The following is a 17693-nucleotide window of genomic DNA, read 5'->3' as shown; positions in this document are numbered from 1 at the left end:
TTTGCTTCTTCCCTCACAAGCTTTGAGAGGAAAATAATGTTTTAGCCATTTTAAGATAGAATTGTGAAGTTAAAAACCATATATATTTTTGTATGTAATTTAGCAATTTGTTTCTTTTGGATTGCTCGAAATAAAATGTATTGTTCCTTCAAGTAAAAAGGCCAAATTCTGATCTCATTTAGGCCTTGATTCAGGAAGGTATGTGAACATTTTCTTAGCTTTAAGTGAAGAGAGCAGATTCTGAAAAAAATGGTTCACATTGAGCTTAGTTGTGGAAATGGGCAGAGGTGTATGACCTGGGGATGGAATGAGGCATCTAATGTTTTCCTGACTCGGTTTACCTATCACTAACACTGCTGTAGAACTAAGCTCACCTGCCCTGTGTAGCTTTAAGGGTCTATGGGAAGATAAGATTACAATACCCAGGCACACTCAGAGTTCATGCTGAAATAATGGACCATGGTTAAACACCTTGATAAAATTGATCTATTATCATTTATTCACTCTCTATACACCAGGAATGAGAGCCTGGTTCTAGCTCTGGCCCCTTTATACCAGGTAAAGTACTGGCATAGGGAGCATGGTGGGGTGGGTTGGAGGCAGGAGAAGTGTATTGGGAGCAGAGATTGCAGGCACGGGAGGATGCCAAAAGTTAGACAGGCCTCCAGGGCTAAATTACATTTGGTGGCTCCTCCAGCACTCAGAGCAGCTCAGGACCAGGATGGTGCAAAGTTCACTTTAAGCCATCTTAGCTTCACTGCCCCCTGGGTTGTGAATTCTGTGCTGCTCCTCTTAGAAACTCTCTCTCCAGGACACCAGTTTAGTAGTAGGTTTGAACTTCCAGAGCACAAGCAAGTTGGGTTAAGGATAGAGCTTCAGCTGAATTTTCTTGCATTTGTTGGTTTAATTCGAGCCCTTGGCATTATTTTCTCACACTTTTTGGTGCTTTGTTTGTTTTCCTTCACTGGTTTAACCTAGAAAATACTTAGATCATTATCAGTGACCCCATTTTCTCTGCAAGTAGGACCGTGAATGCAGGCCTCATGCCTTCTTTCTACCCAGAGCAGCCAGGGCTGAACTGAAGACTTTTTTCTCCTGTTCAAACCTTAAACCTGGGGCTGTATTTACAGCTTTTGTCTCTGGAACAGAAAGCACTTATCTCAGGGCTGCTGTTTCAGGTTTCTGTCAGTGCCCACGCTGTGGCTCCTGGTGGAAAGTTTCCACTCCCAGCTTGCAGAATGGTCCCCACTCCCCCTTATTGCCTTGAGTGGAAACAAGCCTCTCCAGCATGCCTTAGCTTCCTTCAGTGTCCAAGACACAGTGGTCCCAGCAGACATTTGCTACGATTCCACAAACCCTGGGAGTGGGCGGAGAAATTCTTTTTTGCAAGTGCTCTGGATTAGAACCCTAAATGATGAAAGCCTCACCACAAAACTCTAGAGCAATGGGTTGGTTTGTTTTCCTTTTCATATCCACAAGAGATTAAATGTTTGGGCTTCAATCATGCAGTGACGCTGTTGTGTACAAAACCTGTACTTGTTTGTTGTAGTTTGCAAATGTGGAATTTTTTTTATAATAAAAAATCTGTTCTCAACTTATTAATGAAAATAATAAGCTGGTGTTGTTTGACTGAATTGGCTCATCTTATTCACCAGAGGAAAAAGTGAAATTTGCAGCGAGAAGTAAGTTTCTTTTTCTCCTCTTTCCTTTTCTTCTTCTTTCTTTTGTGATTCATTTGTTAATAACACATCTTCTATTTGCGCCAAAAAGTTGTGAATGAATTCTTTTTCATTTCTCTAAAAGCCAGTGATATAAATAGCAAAGTAGGTCAAAAATCACTTGTTCATAAGAGATTAAATTCACCCTTGTGCAGAGGGGCAATACAAGGCCTTATGTCCTGAAAATAGGGTGTAAATGGGATTTAATAATAACACCACCTAGCTCTGATATAGCACTTTTCGTTTTTAGATTTCAAAGTGCTTGACAAAGGAGGTAAGTATCATTATCCCCATTCTACAGCTGGGGAAACAGAGGCATAAAGAGGGAAGCAGCAAAGAATCCTGTGGCACCTTATAGACTAACAGACGTTTTGCAGCATGAGCTTTCGTGGGTGAATACCCACTTCTTCGGATGCAAGATTCACCCACGAAAGCTCATGCTGCAAAACGTCTGTTAGTCTATAAGGTGCCACAGGATTCTTTGCTGCTTCTACAGAACCAGACTAACACGGCTACCCCTCTGATAAAGAGGGAAGTGACTTGCCCAAGGTTACCTAGCAGGCCAGTGGCCAAGCCAGGAATTGACTAGGAGTCTCCCAAATCCTAGTCAAGTGCCCATCCACTAGACTATTGTGCCTCCTTTTGTGGTGGCCCTCTCTAAAGGGGTGAATTTCTCCCCATGAGACTTAATTATTTCTCACTCACAAGGAATATTGTCTTTGAGAAATAATGTAGGATGTCAAAGGAGAGAATGAAAGAATTCAAATCACCCACAAAGGCCAGTCCTGCAGCCCTGACTCATGGGAGTAGGTTCTTACTCAGCCAAGTAATTATGGCCATGAGTAAGGATTATGAGCCAGATTTTCAAAGATATTTAAAAAGCCTAAAGATGCAGATGGTGCCTAACCTACTTAGGGCCTTCTGTAAATCCCAGCAGGTGTCTAACATCAATGATTTAGGGGCTTAACATGCTTAGATGCTTTTGAATCATCGGATGCCTACCAGTATCTTTAAACAGCTAAATACTTTTGAAATCTGGCTCTACAAAACTAGGTTTGTGTTCACTTTGGCTGAATATAGCTGGGGGTGGAGGGGAATGTTTTGACCTGAGTAAGCCAGCCCTTAATTTCCCTCTGCTCCAAATCCTGCAGCAATCAACAGAACAACAGTTTTAAATCATTGCTGCCATCATTAAACATTATTAAAGGCACTCCATATTCTACCCTTTGTGCGCTTCAGCATCAGCCTCCTCCATTCAGATCACGGTGGGTGTTTTTCCAGAGGATGGAGGGGTGTATGCAGGCAGGAGAGCAGTGTATGGGTGATCCCTTTTCCATTTCAGAAGTAGTAACTGACCTTACCTGCTTTTGAATTAGTGACCAAAAAGTGAAAGGATAAAGCTTATATAGCTTACCAAGACATGGCTACTACTTTATGCACGTCCCAAACCCAGGAGAGTCAGTAAACGCATCTTCATGGATACTGTATTGCAATACACAGAGATGTCAGTAGCCAAACAGTGTTATTCCCAGGATAGGTCCATCATACCTGGAAGACTCTAACTAGCCATACCCTCCTATCATCCCATTGATAATGTGCCAATTCTGGAAATTGATGGTAAATATGTGACAATGGACACACTATATTTGGGTGTATGACTAATACCTCATTTATTAAATGCTTTGTGTTCTAGTCTGGGTTGCATAAACTTTTGCAAACATGCTCGCCTGTCTATAGTATCACATGCAAATTCCTTCTCTTGGACTAGAATTAAATCATGAGAGCAAAATCAGTTTCTCAATTTGTTTAATTGTTTTCCTTAGGAGAGCTGTAGGCCTCTCAGACCCTCTTGAAGCTTGAAGAGGGATCTCACAGATGTACCCTGTTTAATAGCCCTCTTCTCCTTTTCCTTCTAAGCCTCATCAGCAATCTTCCCTTTGAAGGTGGGGGGCTGGAGCCTCGCTCCTTTCACAGCTTGTCAGTACAGTTTCCTGTGGGCAGAATTCAGTGCTCTACTTTATTTGTCTGCACATGTCTGTCATGTGCATTACTGCAATACTTGAGTGCCTTACAGAGATCACTACAACCACAAGATGCAGACTCGCACGTAGTCTAGTTTCCTCCCTACTACTTCTAATGCAGACGAGACATTTAATTTCATCTCTCCACATAATGGCAAAGCCTATTGCTTCTGTGATTCTCTCAACTTCTCGTAGCCCAGAAAACTGGCACCAAACTCAGATGCCCCACTTCATAACAGAATTACTTCAGCTCCTGAAGTGGGGCCTTGATCCTGATCGGGTCCTTTGGCTGCTGTTCTAAATAAATATTAATAATACTACTAGGCCAGTATAAGTGACTACACTTGGATCTATTATAGCTAACTAATTCTGCCTCAGGTCTCACGGTCACATCAGTTTTAATATTTTTCTTGGGGGTGTATTAACTTTGGGTGCACCAGTTTCTTTCAGTATGATGATGACTTCTCTTCCTGTTTATACAGCATCTAGTGCAAAGTACATGGTAAAAGGATGTACATAAGATCTGAGAATTGCATGACATTCTCGTGCTTTCCTGAGAACCTCCTCTTCGTTATTATTTTCTTACATGTCCTCAGAGGATTGGGGGAAAAGGGATTAAAAAAAACACTTTTGCTATTAGTAAATGATCCACAAGGGACCCTTTTTTACTCTATCTCATGGCACCTGTTTCCTTGATAAAGAAGGGCTCCCTCCATAAACAATCACAGTCATGTTGGAAAGGAATTCTCCTCTAGGACTGGGGATTTTGGGGGCTGGGTTGGAAAGTGAGAGTTTTCACCTGGAGCACTTAGCTAGGAGGGTCCTCTGTTCATCCTATATTTTTCTTCTATGCTTTTAACATAACAAAGCTTTGGAATGTAATCAACATAGATCTTGTTATAGTTCCTTTCATTCTAAAGGATCCCAAAATATGGTTCAAGCTTATCAAAGTGATGTGCCAATACAGAGAAACCATCTCTGGGTTGAAGGAGCATAAAAGGGGGTGTAAAAGTGGACAACACACCAGATTAGGCCAGGAAGTGAGGGAGAAGCCTGAGTTCAACTAATTTCAAGAGGAATTTTAATGACTGAGAGTGATCAGGACTTCTGATTTAAGTTTTGTCCAAAAAATCCCCTCTGTCACCATACTGGGGCATTGGCTCATGACTGACTCAGAGGGCAGAGTGCCAGCTAGTGGACTGCCAACACCACTTTCTGCCATACTCTGGGTTTTCCTTAGCAGTCTCCCAAGCACATGCTTGCCCCTTCCTAGCTTTGTCAAAGCTAATAAGATCACAGCCTGCAGGCTATTAAAGCTCACAAATTAAAGGACTGATCATTTCATATGATAGAATAATATAACTGTAATGCTACTAACTGTAATTATTCCCACTTTGACAATAAACATTTTAGCTTCCCCATCACATTTAACAGCTGCACCACCTGTGACAGTGAATCATTCCATTGGCAACTTCTAATTATAACTCAGATATTAAACAGAGTCCTCTGCAAAGGTACGTCTTATTTCAGCGAAACTAATAAGGCAGGATTTAATTTTTAGTAGACAGCGGAAGGAGGTCAGGTTGCTAAAGCAACTATGTGTGTTCAGTGTTATCCTTTCTCTGTAACAGGACTCTCAGGCTTCTCTAGAATTAGAATTTCAGTTAATATACATCAAAAATAGGACATAAAATATGCCACTGGGCTTAAAACCTCCCCTACCCCCACCAAGACTTGTGGGTATCTTGGTATAACTCCACATCCTGGAGTGTGATATTGATAAAATAACACCATGTTTCTGTACTATTTACGTACTACAAATATTGGGAGTATACAGCTATGGATTGATATTTCTGATGCTTAGGCAAATACAGATCCACTCTCCACAGTTCAGAATAGAAAGCCAATCAGAGCATTCATTTTTATTCAAATTCATATCCAAGAAATGATAACTAGTTCAGTATGGGAGTAGCAGCTAGCAGAGGTGACTAGCAATAAAAATTGACTGAGCACTTCAGTCACATGGCTGTGTTTCTGTGCCCTGCCACAAACATCAAGAAGACCATAAAATGATTCCTGGCACCAGGTGAACACATTCTCATGAGCACACATCCTTCCACCAATCAATCGTTCGTGCAAACAAAATATATCACTTGCATGAATGTTCCTTGAAACAACTCTAAAGCAAGGGTTCTCAAACTGGGGGTTGGAACCCCTCAGGGGGTCACAAGGTTATTAAATGGGGGGGGTCGCGAGCTGTCAGCCTCCACCCTAAACCCCGCTTTGCCTCCAGCATTTATAATGGTGTTAGATATACAAAAAAGTGTTTTTAATTTATACGGAGGATCACACTCGGAGGCTTGCTGTGTGAAAGGGGTCACCAGTACAAAAGTTTTGAGAACCGCAGGGGAGTCACATAATTTCAAGTGTTCACAGCTCCGGTGACAATTTTGTCTTAGGCCTTTCTATAGCTTCATGGCTGTGGTATACAGACATTCAATTAAAAGAATAAGAATCATATTATTTTTTGCTCAAAGATTTTCAGTGCTCCCGAGGCCTCCTAGATTTAGCAAACTGTAACTGAATGTGGGGTTGTTTGGAGTGGCTGATCTCAGTCCGTCGCCTACTAAACAGCTGCCCACATCATGAGAATCACCTTCACTATTGGCATTAGCAGCTTCACCCCCACCTCTTTGTTGGCCGAGCACTGGATTAAATGGGCATGGAGAGTGAAGTAACTATTCAGTCACAAAGGTGCTGAATCCAGAGCTGTGTAAGATGCCTTAGCAGGGCAGGAAGGAGCTTGCTACTCCCACTGTGCTATATCTGTTCTGTGCATAACTGGAGTACTTCATATTCAGGGTGGCCCCTAAATAATAATTCTTTAGTGGAAAGGAGAAACCTTTAGTCTGTGGTTTCAACAAATGAATTGGTGTACGATACACACAAATATCAACCATGAGAATTATGAATCAACATTTATTGATGGTATATACATAAAAGGTACAACACTTAGTGTATTCACTGATTATTTCCAGTATATAAAGAATGTCCAGTTTGTTTTATACATGAAAGTTACAGAAATCAGTTCACACAGTAAGAAAGCATTTAAAGCAAATGGCTAAAGTATTACTGTAAGGAAGAGAAGGTCTGAGTTACTTATATAAAATCTATTTAGTCAACAAGGCATTCCTTCTACACTATAAAAGAAAGGAGCCCAGAGTTAGTAGAAATTTTATCGTCTGCATTCATTAGTCTTCAAACAAAATGTGCTACAGATACTGTACAATACATCACTTCAAGTCCCAGATAAACATTTACAATCGAAGGAAAAAGATCAAGCTTATCTTTTTGTTTTGTTTCTTTTTACACGAAGGATCCTAGCTAGTGAGTGGGTCTCTCTTGAGAGGAAGCATGTAAGGCTAGAAGTAAGCAGGGAAGACATGCAGTACTGTGGAACATGCAGTTTGAACGGAAACATAATACGTCTCATAAGAAACCACACATCCCCCACTGGTTGGGCCTAATTCTGAACTCATTCCAGTTTTACCCTGGTTTAACTCCATTGATGCTAACGGAGTTACTTTCAACTGTGAGAGAATCAGGACCCTTATCTCTAGGAACGAATCGGCTTGATGCATCTCTCCCGAGGTGTCTCAGATCTACTGAGCATCAGTTGCACTTCACAACACTTTCAGTTTTCTGTCCAGAAATGAAGATTTTTTCTTATAAGCTCATGGACATGACTTATAGCACAGGTTTTACAATATCCCTGCCATTATATTTATTTGCCATATGTGCATTGTATGGGACGTATTATTTTGCAAATCAAATAAGCATAAATGAACACCAACCAAAGAACATTTTTTGTCCTTTTTGCACAACCGACATCCACTTGATTTTGTGCTTAATTCTCAATATCTATTAATATCCTTATTTGATAATGGAAACAGCATTAGTCCATCCATGTACTTATGGTTCTATAAATCTTACTCTCAGATTGTTTCTGCAGAGGAAATGAAATGAAGGTTCATGCTTTGCATTCCAGGGCACATAATAAAGTAAGCAGTCAAGCATGTGCTTCTGTTTAAGACTAAATGTCAGGCTTAGTCATTGTCTTCTGACTGTAGTTTCTCGCTGGAGTTTGCAGTCAATGAGTAACTGAAAGTGAGTCAGAGGAATCCTGAAACTCTGCTGTGGAAATATGGATTCCTTGTTGTAAGCTACGCATATCGCCAAACATAGACATGGTACCCAGAGGGAGAGTACAGTAAAGTTAATTTTTCCTTCTGACCATTGTGCTAATTTACACAGTGACTTACTAACCTTATGTTGCTACAGTTCCAACATGCCAAGTGAACAAGAAGAATCTACTCCTAAACTAAATTCATCATGCTACATGCACATTAATTCATAATGTATTAACTATTGCATTCACAGTGCAGCAAATCCATACTGTAATCACGTTCACTGAGTGCCAGGGAATTTCATACGCAATGCTGGTTAGATAGTTGAAAACTAACAATAACATATTTACAATGAGTGGGCTGCATATAGGATTTGACCATTATCAAAACAAGATATGCACTGAAAAGTTGTTTATATACGAACATACAAAACCAGCTATCAAGCCATGGAAATTATTCAGTTAAATGTCTAAAATAAACACAACCCAGACAACCAAGCCAAAAACAACCAGAAAAGAGTTTTTAAAAACAGAGATCAAATTTTCTACTATGTCTCAATGCACATTCACTGAAATTACACATACGGTAGATAGCCATGTTATCGACACAAAAGTGAGGAGAGGCACTGATCATCATGCTTAAGCAATGTATAAAAATTGATATTTATAAGGAGTCCATGCTTTGACAGCTGTTAGTACTTCAGCTACACACTATGCTACCTTCAACTCCAATTAAGAGAATACCTGATATGACAGATTAAAAAATATAAGGAGATTAAAAAATAAGGGCACATCAATACACAAATATATATATTTTACCCACATAAACCTCAGGAGACTACCAGGGCCCTACAACAGATTTCTGAAAATGTATCTGCTTTGTGGACAGGTAACATTTTCAATTCCATGTTTTTTTGTCTTGAATTGTATGCCATGTGGTTGATTCGCCACATAAGGAATTTTCCATGATGCAATTTTTGTTGTTGATTTTAATTAAGCAATTGACTGTAGTCATTTTGATTTACTAATTAAATATGCTTCATTAATGTCATGACCTTAAGTCCAACAGGTATTTGCCTAACAAGAATTGATTGTTATAAAAGAAAAATAAATCCCACTTGTCCTGGTCAAAAATATACTGTTTGTTTTTCTTATAAATGTTTAAGAAGGCAGGAGGTATTGCTATAGCGCTACCCTATTAAAGTGGTCCCATTGTTGTGCCATTGGTCCATTTACATGAAGGCAAAGCTAAGAGGCCAAATACTGAATCCTTTACCTAGGCCAAACTCATACAAGTTTTGCTTGAGTAAGATGGACTGAGTGCCTGATCCTGTACTCCTTGCACATGCAGATCTCCAGCTCGCAACCCAAGAGTTGTGGGTAAATCAGTTATTCAGGATCTGACCCTGAGAAACAACTAAGGGTTTGGCCCAGGTAAAACCATGCCAAATGTCACAATTAAGGGCTGAGCAATCCATAAAACTGTCAATCTAGAAGATTGTTTAGGATATAATAATACAGTGTTCCATAGTGAACTGCAGCATTTAAGGACACCTTAAAATTCTTAATTCCTATTGCATTTTGTGCTTTGCTTATAATTCATCACTAAATTGCTTTTCTTAGTTCATTAAACAAAATACAGAAAAAAAATTAATTCTAAAATGCTGTTAGAAAACTGGTTTTGCTCTAAGGTGTGGATCACCTGTAAGAATTTTTTCCCTTATCTTATATGGTCATATATAAAATATTGTAAGAAAATATTTGTGTGTCTGTAAATTACAGATACTAAGCAATTTAGTTCCCTCTACATTGTAGTTCTTTCTGGTTTCTGGAGAACAGGTACACACCCATAAAATCTGTATTAATGGCTGAATCAGTTTTGAGCATACCATATTTAACAAGTGTAATTACATGTGTAATTCTTTTCTCATGCATTCTATAAATTACAGTTCACACTAGAGTATAAACTGGATACATTAAGAAAACAAGCAGGATAGGTTGGAAAGAAGTCTATAGATTTTTGTTGCAATATTCTTTAAGAAGGAAAGACAACCTGCGGTACATGAGAACTTACAAGCCTACATGAAGCCAAAAATGGAAATACTTGAATCTACAGTACTGACTACAAAATCAGTTTGTAAATATGCTTTGCAAATGGTCTTCCAAACTGTAGAAAACAAATAGAAAAGAATGATACAAAAATCCCCATGAAGTATCCTATTTATGTACAAAGCTCTATGCAGTAATTAGACCATCTAGGTTACATGATGCTATCTATGAAACACAATTTGGTAAGTTTCCTCTCTGTGTAAAGGTGTATGTCTCAGAGTATTTCTTGAAAATATTGAAGACTCTCGGTGCTATCTTTAGTTACAAAAATCAAACTAGAAGCATTAAATACTCCAACAACAGCAGGTGACATCTCTATATAAGAACCTAGATAGACAAATAGGTGATTTGGGGAAATAAACCAAAAAGCTGGGTGATGTAAGAAATATCATGCCTCCCTGCCTCTCCAAAACCTTCATTAGCACATTGGTGAGTGGCATCTTTAACTAGCAGAAAATCTATGCAGTGCCTCAACAGTATGCTTAAACAATGTTGCCATATGGAGCTCAGGGTTTATAAAGGACCATGGCTTTAAATGCATCACTGTCATATCCATTAGGAATTGTAACTGTGGGTAGCAGAAAGTTGTTAGGTTTCAACTTTTCCAGATGAAGATGTCTCTTGGGTAGGAGGAAACACTGTGGGTTGGTTCTAAAGAGTCTTGTGTCACTAAACCCATGCATTCTACAGATAAACAAGTTCTCAGTGCCTGGGCATTAGTGAAAAGTAGCAGCACTCTGGCTCATTACAGCAACAGATTTCAATTCAATAGCAAACAAGAGCCTAGGAAGAAATAGGGAGAAGCAAAGGGTAACTATCAGTGTGGACCCAATTCTGCAGTCTCTTTGTCACAGCTCTCATTGACTTTAGTGGAAGTTGTGCCTAAGTAATACCAGGATGGCAGAGTCTGCTGAGAACTGCAGGACTGGTCCCTGCCGGTGTGTGTGTAGGGGGAATGCAAGATTACTGAAGAGGTGAAAAATGTATGTTACAAAATATTGCTTCTGGTCAATATTGAGCAAGAATTGAACACTGTCTCAGGGCAAAGTTCAGCAAATTTGTTTCACGTATCCTCCTTATTCTCCCTTCCCTTACTCTATAACATTGTTGTGCAGGGCAGTTGCTTTTTGTAATGGCTGTAGCTATAATCTGTACATCACTCTTCTGCCAAACAAAACTAGATAAGTCTTTTCTTCAGCATCATGAGCTTGACTGAAAAAGATCACTCTCAAAGCTATGTTTTTCATAATACATCTATGTGTAGCAGTAGTTTCAACACAACATTATAAGATGGCCTAAAAATAATAATCATGCTACTGCAGCAGCAGCAGAATTAATCCCTGGCGTAACTCCATTCAGATCAGTAGAGTTACACCGGAGAAGAATTTGTCCCAATGTGCTATATGCTTATGACAATAACGCACAAGACAAAAATTACAGTAATGACCCAAGAAGTCACAGTAATATGCTCAACTGTAGTCTTCTGGCTTGGTACAGTAGCATACTGCAGCATATTTTTATAAGTTGCCTGTATTTATTATTCTGTGCTTCCTGGAGTAAAACCAAATGCAGTAAACAAAAATGGAACAAATGGGACTTAATCTGATGAGCAGGAGATGTACTTTAAATATTCATAATAGGGATTTTCAGGCCTGGTACTAAAGCTCAAAGCCTTTCTAAAGGCATTATAAGAGGCTGTAGAAGTCAGAGGCTAGATTGGCAACTGATGCTGTTTTCAGAAAACTGTTTGATTGCTGCTGAGCTGCTACAACAGGAATCATATAACAGCATGAGGCTGGGAAAGCAAAGAAAATACAGGCAGTTGCCAGAGTAAATTCATTTGAGCTCTGTTGTTTTTTGCTGCTGCTTCTATTTATAAGACAAGTAGTTTGCTCTGCTAAACATCGGCAGCCATCAAAGTACCAACCCAAGGACTGATGATACCCAGACTTGGAAAACAAATCAGAAATCTATACTGCTCAAGGATCTTTAAAACCCCGTAGTGTTTGGAATTCTGAGTTCCCAGAGGTATTGGAAGAGTCCATTTACTAGGATTCTAGACAAAAATGGACACTAGCTATAGCTCAGGGTATAAACAGATCAGAAGTATAATGACAGTGATCTGAATTCAGAGGCAGAGGTTTAAACTCATTGCTGGATTTGGGGATGGGAAGTGATTTTCCTTTATGGCATATTGGCAGGGACCTTTTGGATGTGGGAGGCATCATCAGCTAGAGAACCAAGAAAAGATCATTCACTGGGATCAGGCGGAAGGAATTGCACAGTCTGTTTCCATTGGCTGAAGGAGGTGGGAGGGGCCACTGTTGAACCTTGATCCTTCTTAGATTCTTCTATATTGCAAGAGTTTAAAAAGCTTTCAAAAGCTGAAAACACAGACCATTCAATCAATTTAATCAGAATCCATATTATTGTCTGTGGCTTACCTGCCAGCATTGACAAAACAAGCTCCCACAATAGCCCTATTTATGAATGAATTAATCCCTCCCTATTTTAGCTTACAGCATACATTGATTTTCTTCTGTCTCTCATGTTGAGGCCCATATTTTGGTCTTTGCAGGTGGAGGAATGATGGTGCATTTATAATGATAAATGACTGAGATCGCTATATGTACAGAAACTGAAACCAGACCATTTCAAATAAGACAGCATGGGCCTCAACATGAAGTACAGGCTCTGATCCTGCTCCCACTGAAATCAATGATGGAACCCCAATTGCTTTCCAACAATGTAGGATCGGGGCCAAAGTCTCCAGCTAGCATTAAGAACAGACAATGTATTAACAGCAACTGCTCTGGAATGGTGAAGGATGAAAAATAATAATCCTTCTCTATCTTAAAATTCCTGGGAGTTTTTAGTGCATATAGTTGGGTTGATCGGGCTCTGTTCAGGCTGCCAGGTGCTAAGTGCTTCCTGGAAGGAAGCATACATCCTCAGTTCCCAAAGGGAATTCAGAGTGGTCAGCATCTTGCAGGCACAGTCCCTGTTTTCCAAAGAAACAAAAATAGTCTCTCAGTTTTAAATGACAGAGGCCCTTACTGTAATACTGTCTAACTGGCATAAATATAAGGGCATCTTAATGCATGAGACCTGTGCAAACTTCTTGTTTTATACAAAGTGCTGGTGTCATCTTTGTTTTTCTGGAGGAGGAGTACAGAAGAAGGAACACATTCAGAAGCAAACTGTTTCCCCAAGTTAATTATAATGTGCACTGGGCCTTGAAGACTAGCACCAGAACAAACCCTAACAGAGTCATGGCCCTCATTCAGCAAAGTTCTCAAGCAGGTGCTTAACTACAGTCCTATTCAGAAAAGCATGTGCTGCTAAATTTTAACCAGGTGCTTAAATGCTTTCCTGACTAAGGAAGCTTACCAGGATCAAGGCTTTCCATATTTCACTGATGATGTCAGTGTTCTAGAGGGCACATATATATCATACTTGTGTAAGCAGCAGGGGAATAGCTGAGAGCAGAGCAAAGAAAATGACTGTAGAAGGAAACTTCAGTTCACATGGAAATAACTCAAGAGCATGTGTGCTGCTTTATCCTGTGCTCATCCTTGAGTTTTGCCATCCAAACAATGGGGAAATGAGTAAAGGAAGAGAATACTGAAGGCTAAATGCAAAATAATGAGACTAAAGGACGATGTGACAGTGACAGCATTATCCACTCAAATGTGAAACTTGCAATAGCTGGAGTGGCCATTTCCTGGGTTTTTTTCTTGTTTGTTTAGTTAAGCAGCAACCCAGCCTCATGTGGAATGAGTAAATTACCAACTGCAAGCCAAGTATGAGTTACAGTTTCCCCCAAGAAATGGAAAGCTTTTTGATGGTTAAATTCAGTACTGTGCCAGAGTAGCTACACATTAAATATTACATGGGAGAATTCAGCCTGGGGGATAGCCAAAGTGTTTCCCATAAGTAGCACATTTCTATATTATAAGTAGAAGAGTGACATTGTAATTATCTTTGAAAGTTCCCTGAGTTACTGCAACTATAAAGTCTTACTTAAAAGTCCTACAGTGTGCTTTTTAAGTCAAAACTAAAGCCCCAAATTTGTTCTCTGTACGTGGGTGGAGTTACTCTAGATTTTCACCTCCTCCTCCTCTAGTCCCATCTGAAGAATCACTTTTTAAAGGGCAATATGTCCAAAGCAGATAAGTGTAAGGAAGGATGTCTGAACCAGTGTTCTCAATAGGTAACTGTGTGGAACAGCTTAGTCACATGGTGCTGGCTCTCCTACCTGTTTCCAGCTATCATATTGCTTTAAACGATAGCTAAAAATATACTAAACACTTTCCTAATGTTACCTTTCTCTGTAGGCAATTGCTGTGGCTGCCACAGGGAAGTTAGATTATTATGAATAGGATGGAAGTGGTTTAGGAGACCACCTCTCTAAAATATGGGCCAGCCTATGAAAACCTTTGAGAACCCAAGCTCTACACTACGACGAACACTTTGTTCTAGTCTGGTATAATTGTAGGGTGATCATACGTCCCATTTTGGCTGGGACAGGCCCTTTTTTAAGCCCTGTCCTGACTTTAAAAAAAAAAAAAGGACACATTTATCCCATTTTGCTCTTGCTGACTTGATCAGTTGGCAAGAGCAAATGGGACAAATGCCCGCTTTTGTCCAAAACAAGCAGGGTGCGGTGCAGAGGGGGAGATCAGAGATGCCAGCCCCTCGTGGGGGAGGAGGCTGAGCTGGGGGGGTGGAGGGCAGCAAGGTTCCAGCCATTGGCGATAGCCTCCTGAGGGAGCCACCCTTCCCTGCAGGGTTCCAGCAAACAGCCTCGTGAGGAGGCCCCTGCAGGGTGCCTGTGACGGGGAACAGTCTTGCATGGGGGGAAAGGTGCCACAGGTGAGCAGCTGGAGTGTCCTGTTTTGTCTTTTGGAAATATGGTCACCTTATACGATTGCTGCTTAGCTCTCAGTGACTTTCATGTGAGGTGAGCCAACAGCCCAAATGTTATAGTTCATTTTAGAGAGTGTTACATCTGTCTTGGGCAATTGATCTCTTGCTGTGGGGATCAGGGAAGTGAACTCTTCTTCAAATCCAGACTAAGTCCCCAATCCTGAGAAGTTCTTTGTACCCACAATTGCCATTAAATACGTTGAACAAGATGGAACAGAATTCCATAGAATGGTACAAAAGACCTACAGAAAAGGACTAATTCGCTATTAAATTCTTTAGGTTGTCAGAATAATGTCTATAGAACCCACAGTAGTTTAATAGCTATTAAATTCTTTAGGACTTTTCAGTTAGTGAGGCAGAAAGGGGATATCAAAAGAGCACTAATGTTCCCAAGGAAAATACTGCACAGCTACAAATATTTAAATGGTGAATATGTTGACTATAGGTTTGATTCTGCAAATCATTAAACAGGTGAGTAGTCCTTACTAGCAGGGGCTCATAGTGACTTCACTGGAATAGCTAACACAAATACAAATTAGCAAAACTAGACTGGATTATTGTTTAAACTCTACATTCACACATGTTATTCCAGTTTATGTCAATGGCAGCACTGCACTGTGCATGGACAGAGAGAAGCATATATGCTTCATTTCCCATCTCACCTTGTAGGTAGGTTCATTATAAGCTCATAGGCTGGACAGCTCAGAGAACATTGTAAGAAACACTCACATCACAGAAGGTTTGGTCAGAGGGCAGAGTTTCCCACAGCTACCTGGCTCAGATTTGCTGTAAAACATTATTAATTTCATAATAGATTACGCCTATGTCTTTACAAGCACTGATTTTTAACAAGCACCTTTTAAACAACCTAAGAGAATGATTATTGCACCTCTATGTCTTACAGATGAATGAATTAGTTATACCGTGTTGACAAAACTCTGCCTTGTTTATTCATATGCCATGTGATCTAGAATCACTGCTTGTCTGACATCAAAGACATTTATACAAATTGTTTATTCACAACAGAGAGATGGGGATTCAATTTATTGGACTGAAATCCTGAAGTCCTGGTTTACTTTTCAGTCAGTCCTAACTCTGGCAAAATTCCCATTGACGTCAATGCAAAATTTGACCAGGTAATGACTTCAGGATTTAGCTTATTGGCTCAAATCTAAGATGTACTTGAGAAGAAAAATAGTTATCACTTCAAATTAAGTGTCCTAAATATACATTTAGTTTAGCTTAGTTAACAAACCAACGTATGCTAAGCACCATTACATTTTAACACCCTATTACATATAATTGCTTATCCTCAACAAAAAGAATGTTCAATAATCATTTGGGGACAGATTCTGGTGCTCTTCCTTAAGTTGAATAACATCATTCTCCTTGAATAGTTTCAGAGGGACTACCTGCGCTATAAGGTCCTATTTGATGTGAAGAGAGCATCAGAATCTGGTGCTATCTGAAAGGCCCGGGATCTGGCCCTTTGTATTTAATCCACTGATTTTAATAAAGTTATGCCTGGTGTGAATTTAAATGAAATATTTATTTGAGACACTTAATTTTAAGTGTACCTGAGAAGATGAAAATTTTGAGTCCCCCATGCCAGCTACTAATTATCAATAAAACTTATAGAAAACCTTTAGAGACACTTACAATAAATACTGTAGTTACACAATGTTGACTGTACCAAAGGTACACTGCAATACTGATTTGTACATACATCACAAGAAGAGACACTGAGAACAATTTAAGGTTTATATGATACTATATGTTCATTACCCTGAGTCCCTGGAGAAAGCCATACCGGCTTTTTGATCTTTCCATTTTGCAGCATCTACATTTTCTGCATCTTGAGCAAAAGAGAGAGTCTGGTGAGGACATAACTGTTAACTCAGAGTATTCTCCAGCTGCATCCATTCAAACAGTACAAGTGAGACAGATAGTTATGGATCACTATTTTGCAAAAACACGGTAGCTACAATGACTTTATGAGATCTTTGCTAAGTTTCAGTTAACAAATTAAATAAGCAGAAACTTTAGATGTTAAATAAATAGAGAAATATTCTTTAATCTTGATATCTTTTACCATAAGATAGCTTCAGGGGCTTATTAAAGATGGAGATGGGACTCGCTTTCCTTAATTTTCACGTTTCCAAGGCTCTTCCTCAACAACAGTGAAGTCTGCAGATTTGCCATTGGTTGCCAGTGTCACCTGCAAGTAATTATCATTGACATCTAACTTAAAGGCCAAGGCACTTTGACAAGAAAAGTTATGAGTTATATGGAGAAGCATGATATTTATAGGAATAACATACTCCATGTGTGAATATATATGTATTTTATATATATTTATTCATAATTCACAATGTCCTCAAAGTGCGGAGAGGTGTGGGGGGGGGGCGTAATTTTAATATTGGCTAGAAAACATGAGTTAACAATGATCCATGTTTTTTGGATTTTATTTTCCCTTCACTGTTTTAAAGTCATATAGTTTTCATAAATATTTTACACATATAGATAGTCCTGTCGCTTTCAGACTTTTCCTAATTTGCAAGAAGAGTTTAACTTGAACTAAAAAAATTTCCTATAGAACTCATCTGCACTGCAGGACATCTGGTGGAAGATATGGAGGAATGTGAAAGGGACAGAATGATAGAGGAATGTGGATACATATATACACACACATTACAAGAACTTCAAAGAAAATGGCAGAATAGCTGCTCC

General features: G+C 39.4%; 1 protein-coding gene across 4 annotated transcripts in view; it reads right to left on the bottom strand.

Moving 5' to 3' along the window:
- Window positions 1–6704: 6704 nt before the first annotated feature.
- SLC1A2 (solute carrier family 1 member 2) overlaps window positions 6705–17693 on the bottom strand; it is an 83545-nt gene continuing 72556 nt past the window's right edge. For 2 of the 4 annotated variants that reach the window (XM_045015233.1, XM_045015234.1), the window contains exon 11: window positions 6705–17181. In XM_045015233.1, the coding sequence (XP_044871168.1) occupies window positions 17107–17181 (75 nt within the window). In that variant the 3' untranslated portion in view covers window positions 6705–17106. The remainder of the gene's footprint in view (window positions 17182–17693) is intronic. The other 2 variants (XR_006579088.1, XR_006579087.1) reach the window with 2 other exon arrangements.

Source organism: Mauremys mutica, chromosome 4 (genome assembly GCF_020497125.1).
Source record: "Mauremys mutica isolate MM-2020 ecotype Southern chromosome 4, ASM2049712v1, whole genome shotgun sequence".
NCBI lineage: Eukaryota > Metazoa > Chordata > Testudines > Geoemydidae > Mauremys > Mauremys mutica.
Note: the sequence above shows the minus strand (reverse complement) of the source record. Positions and strands in the feature narration are given on the sequence as shown.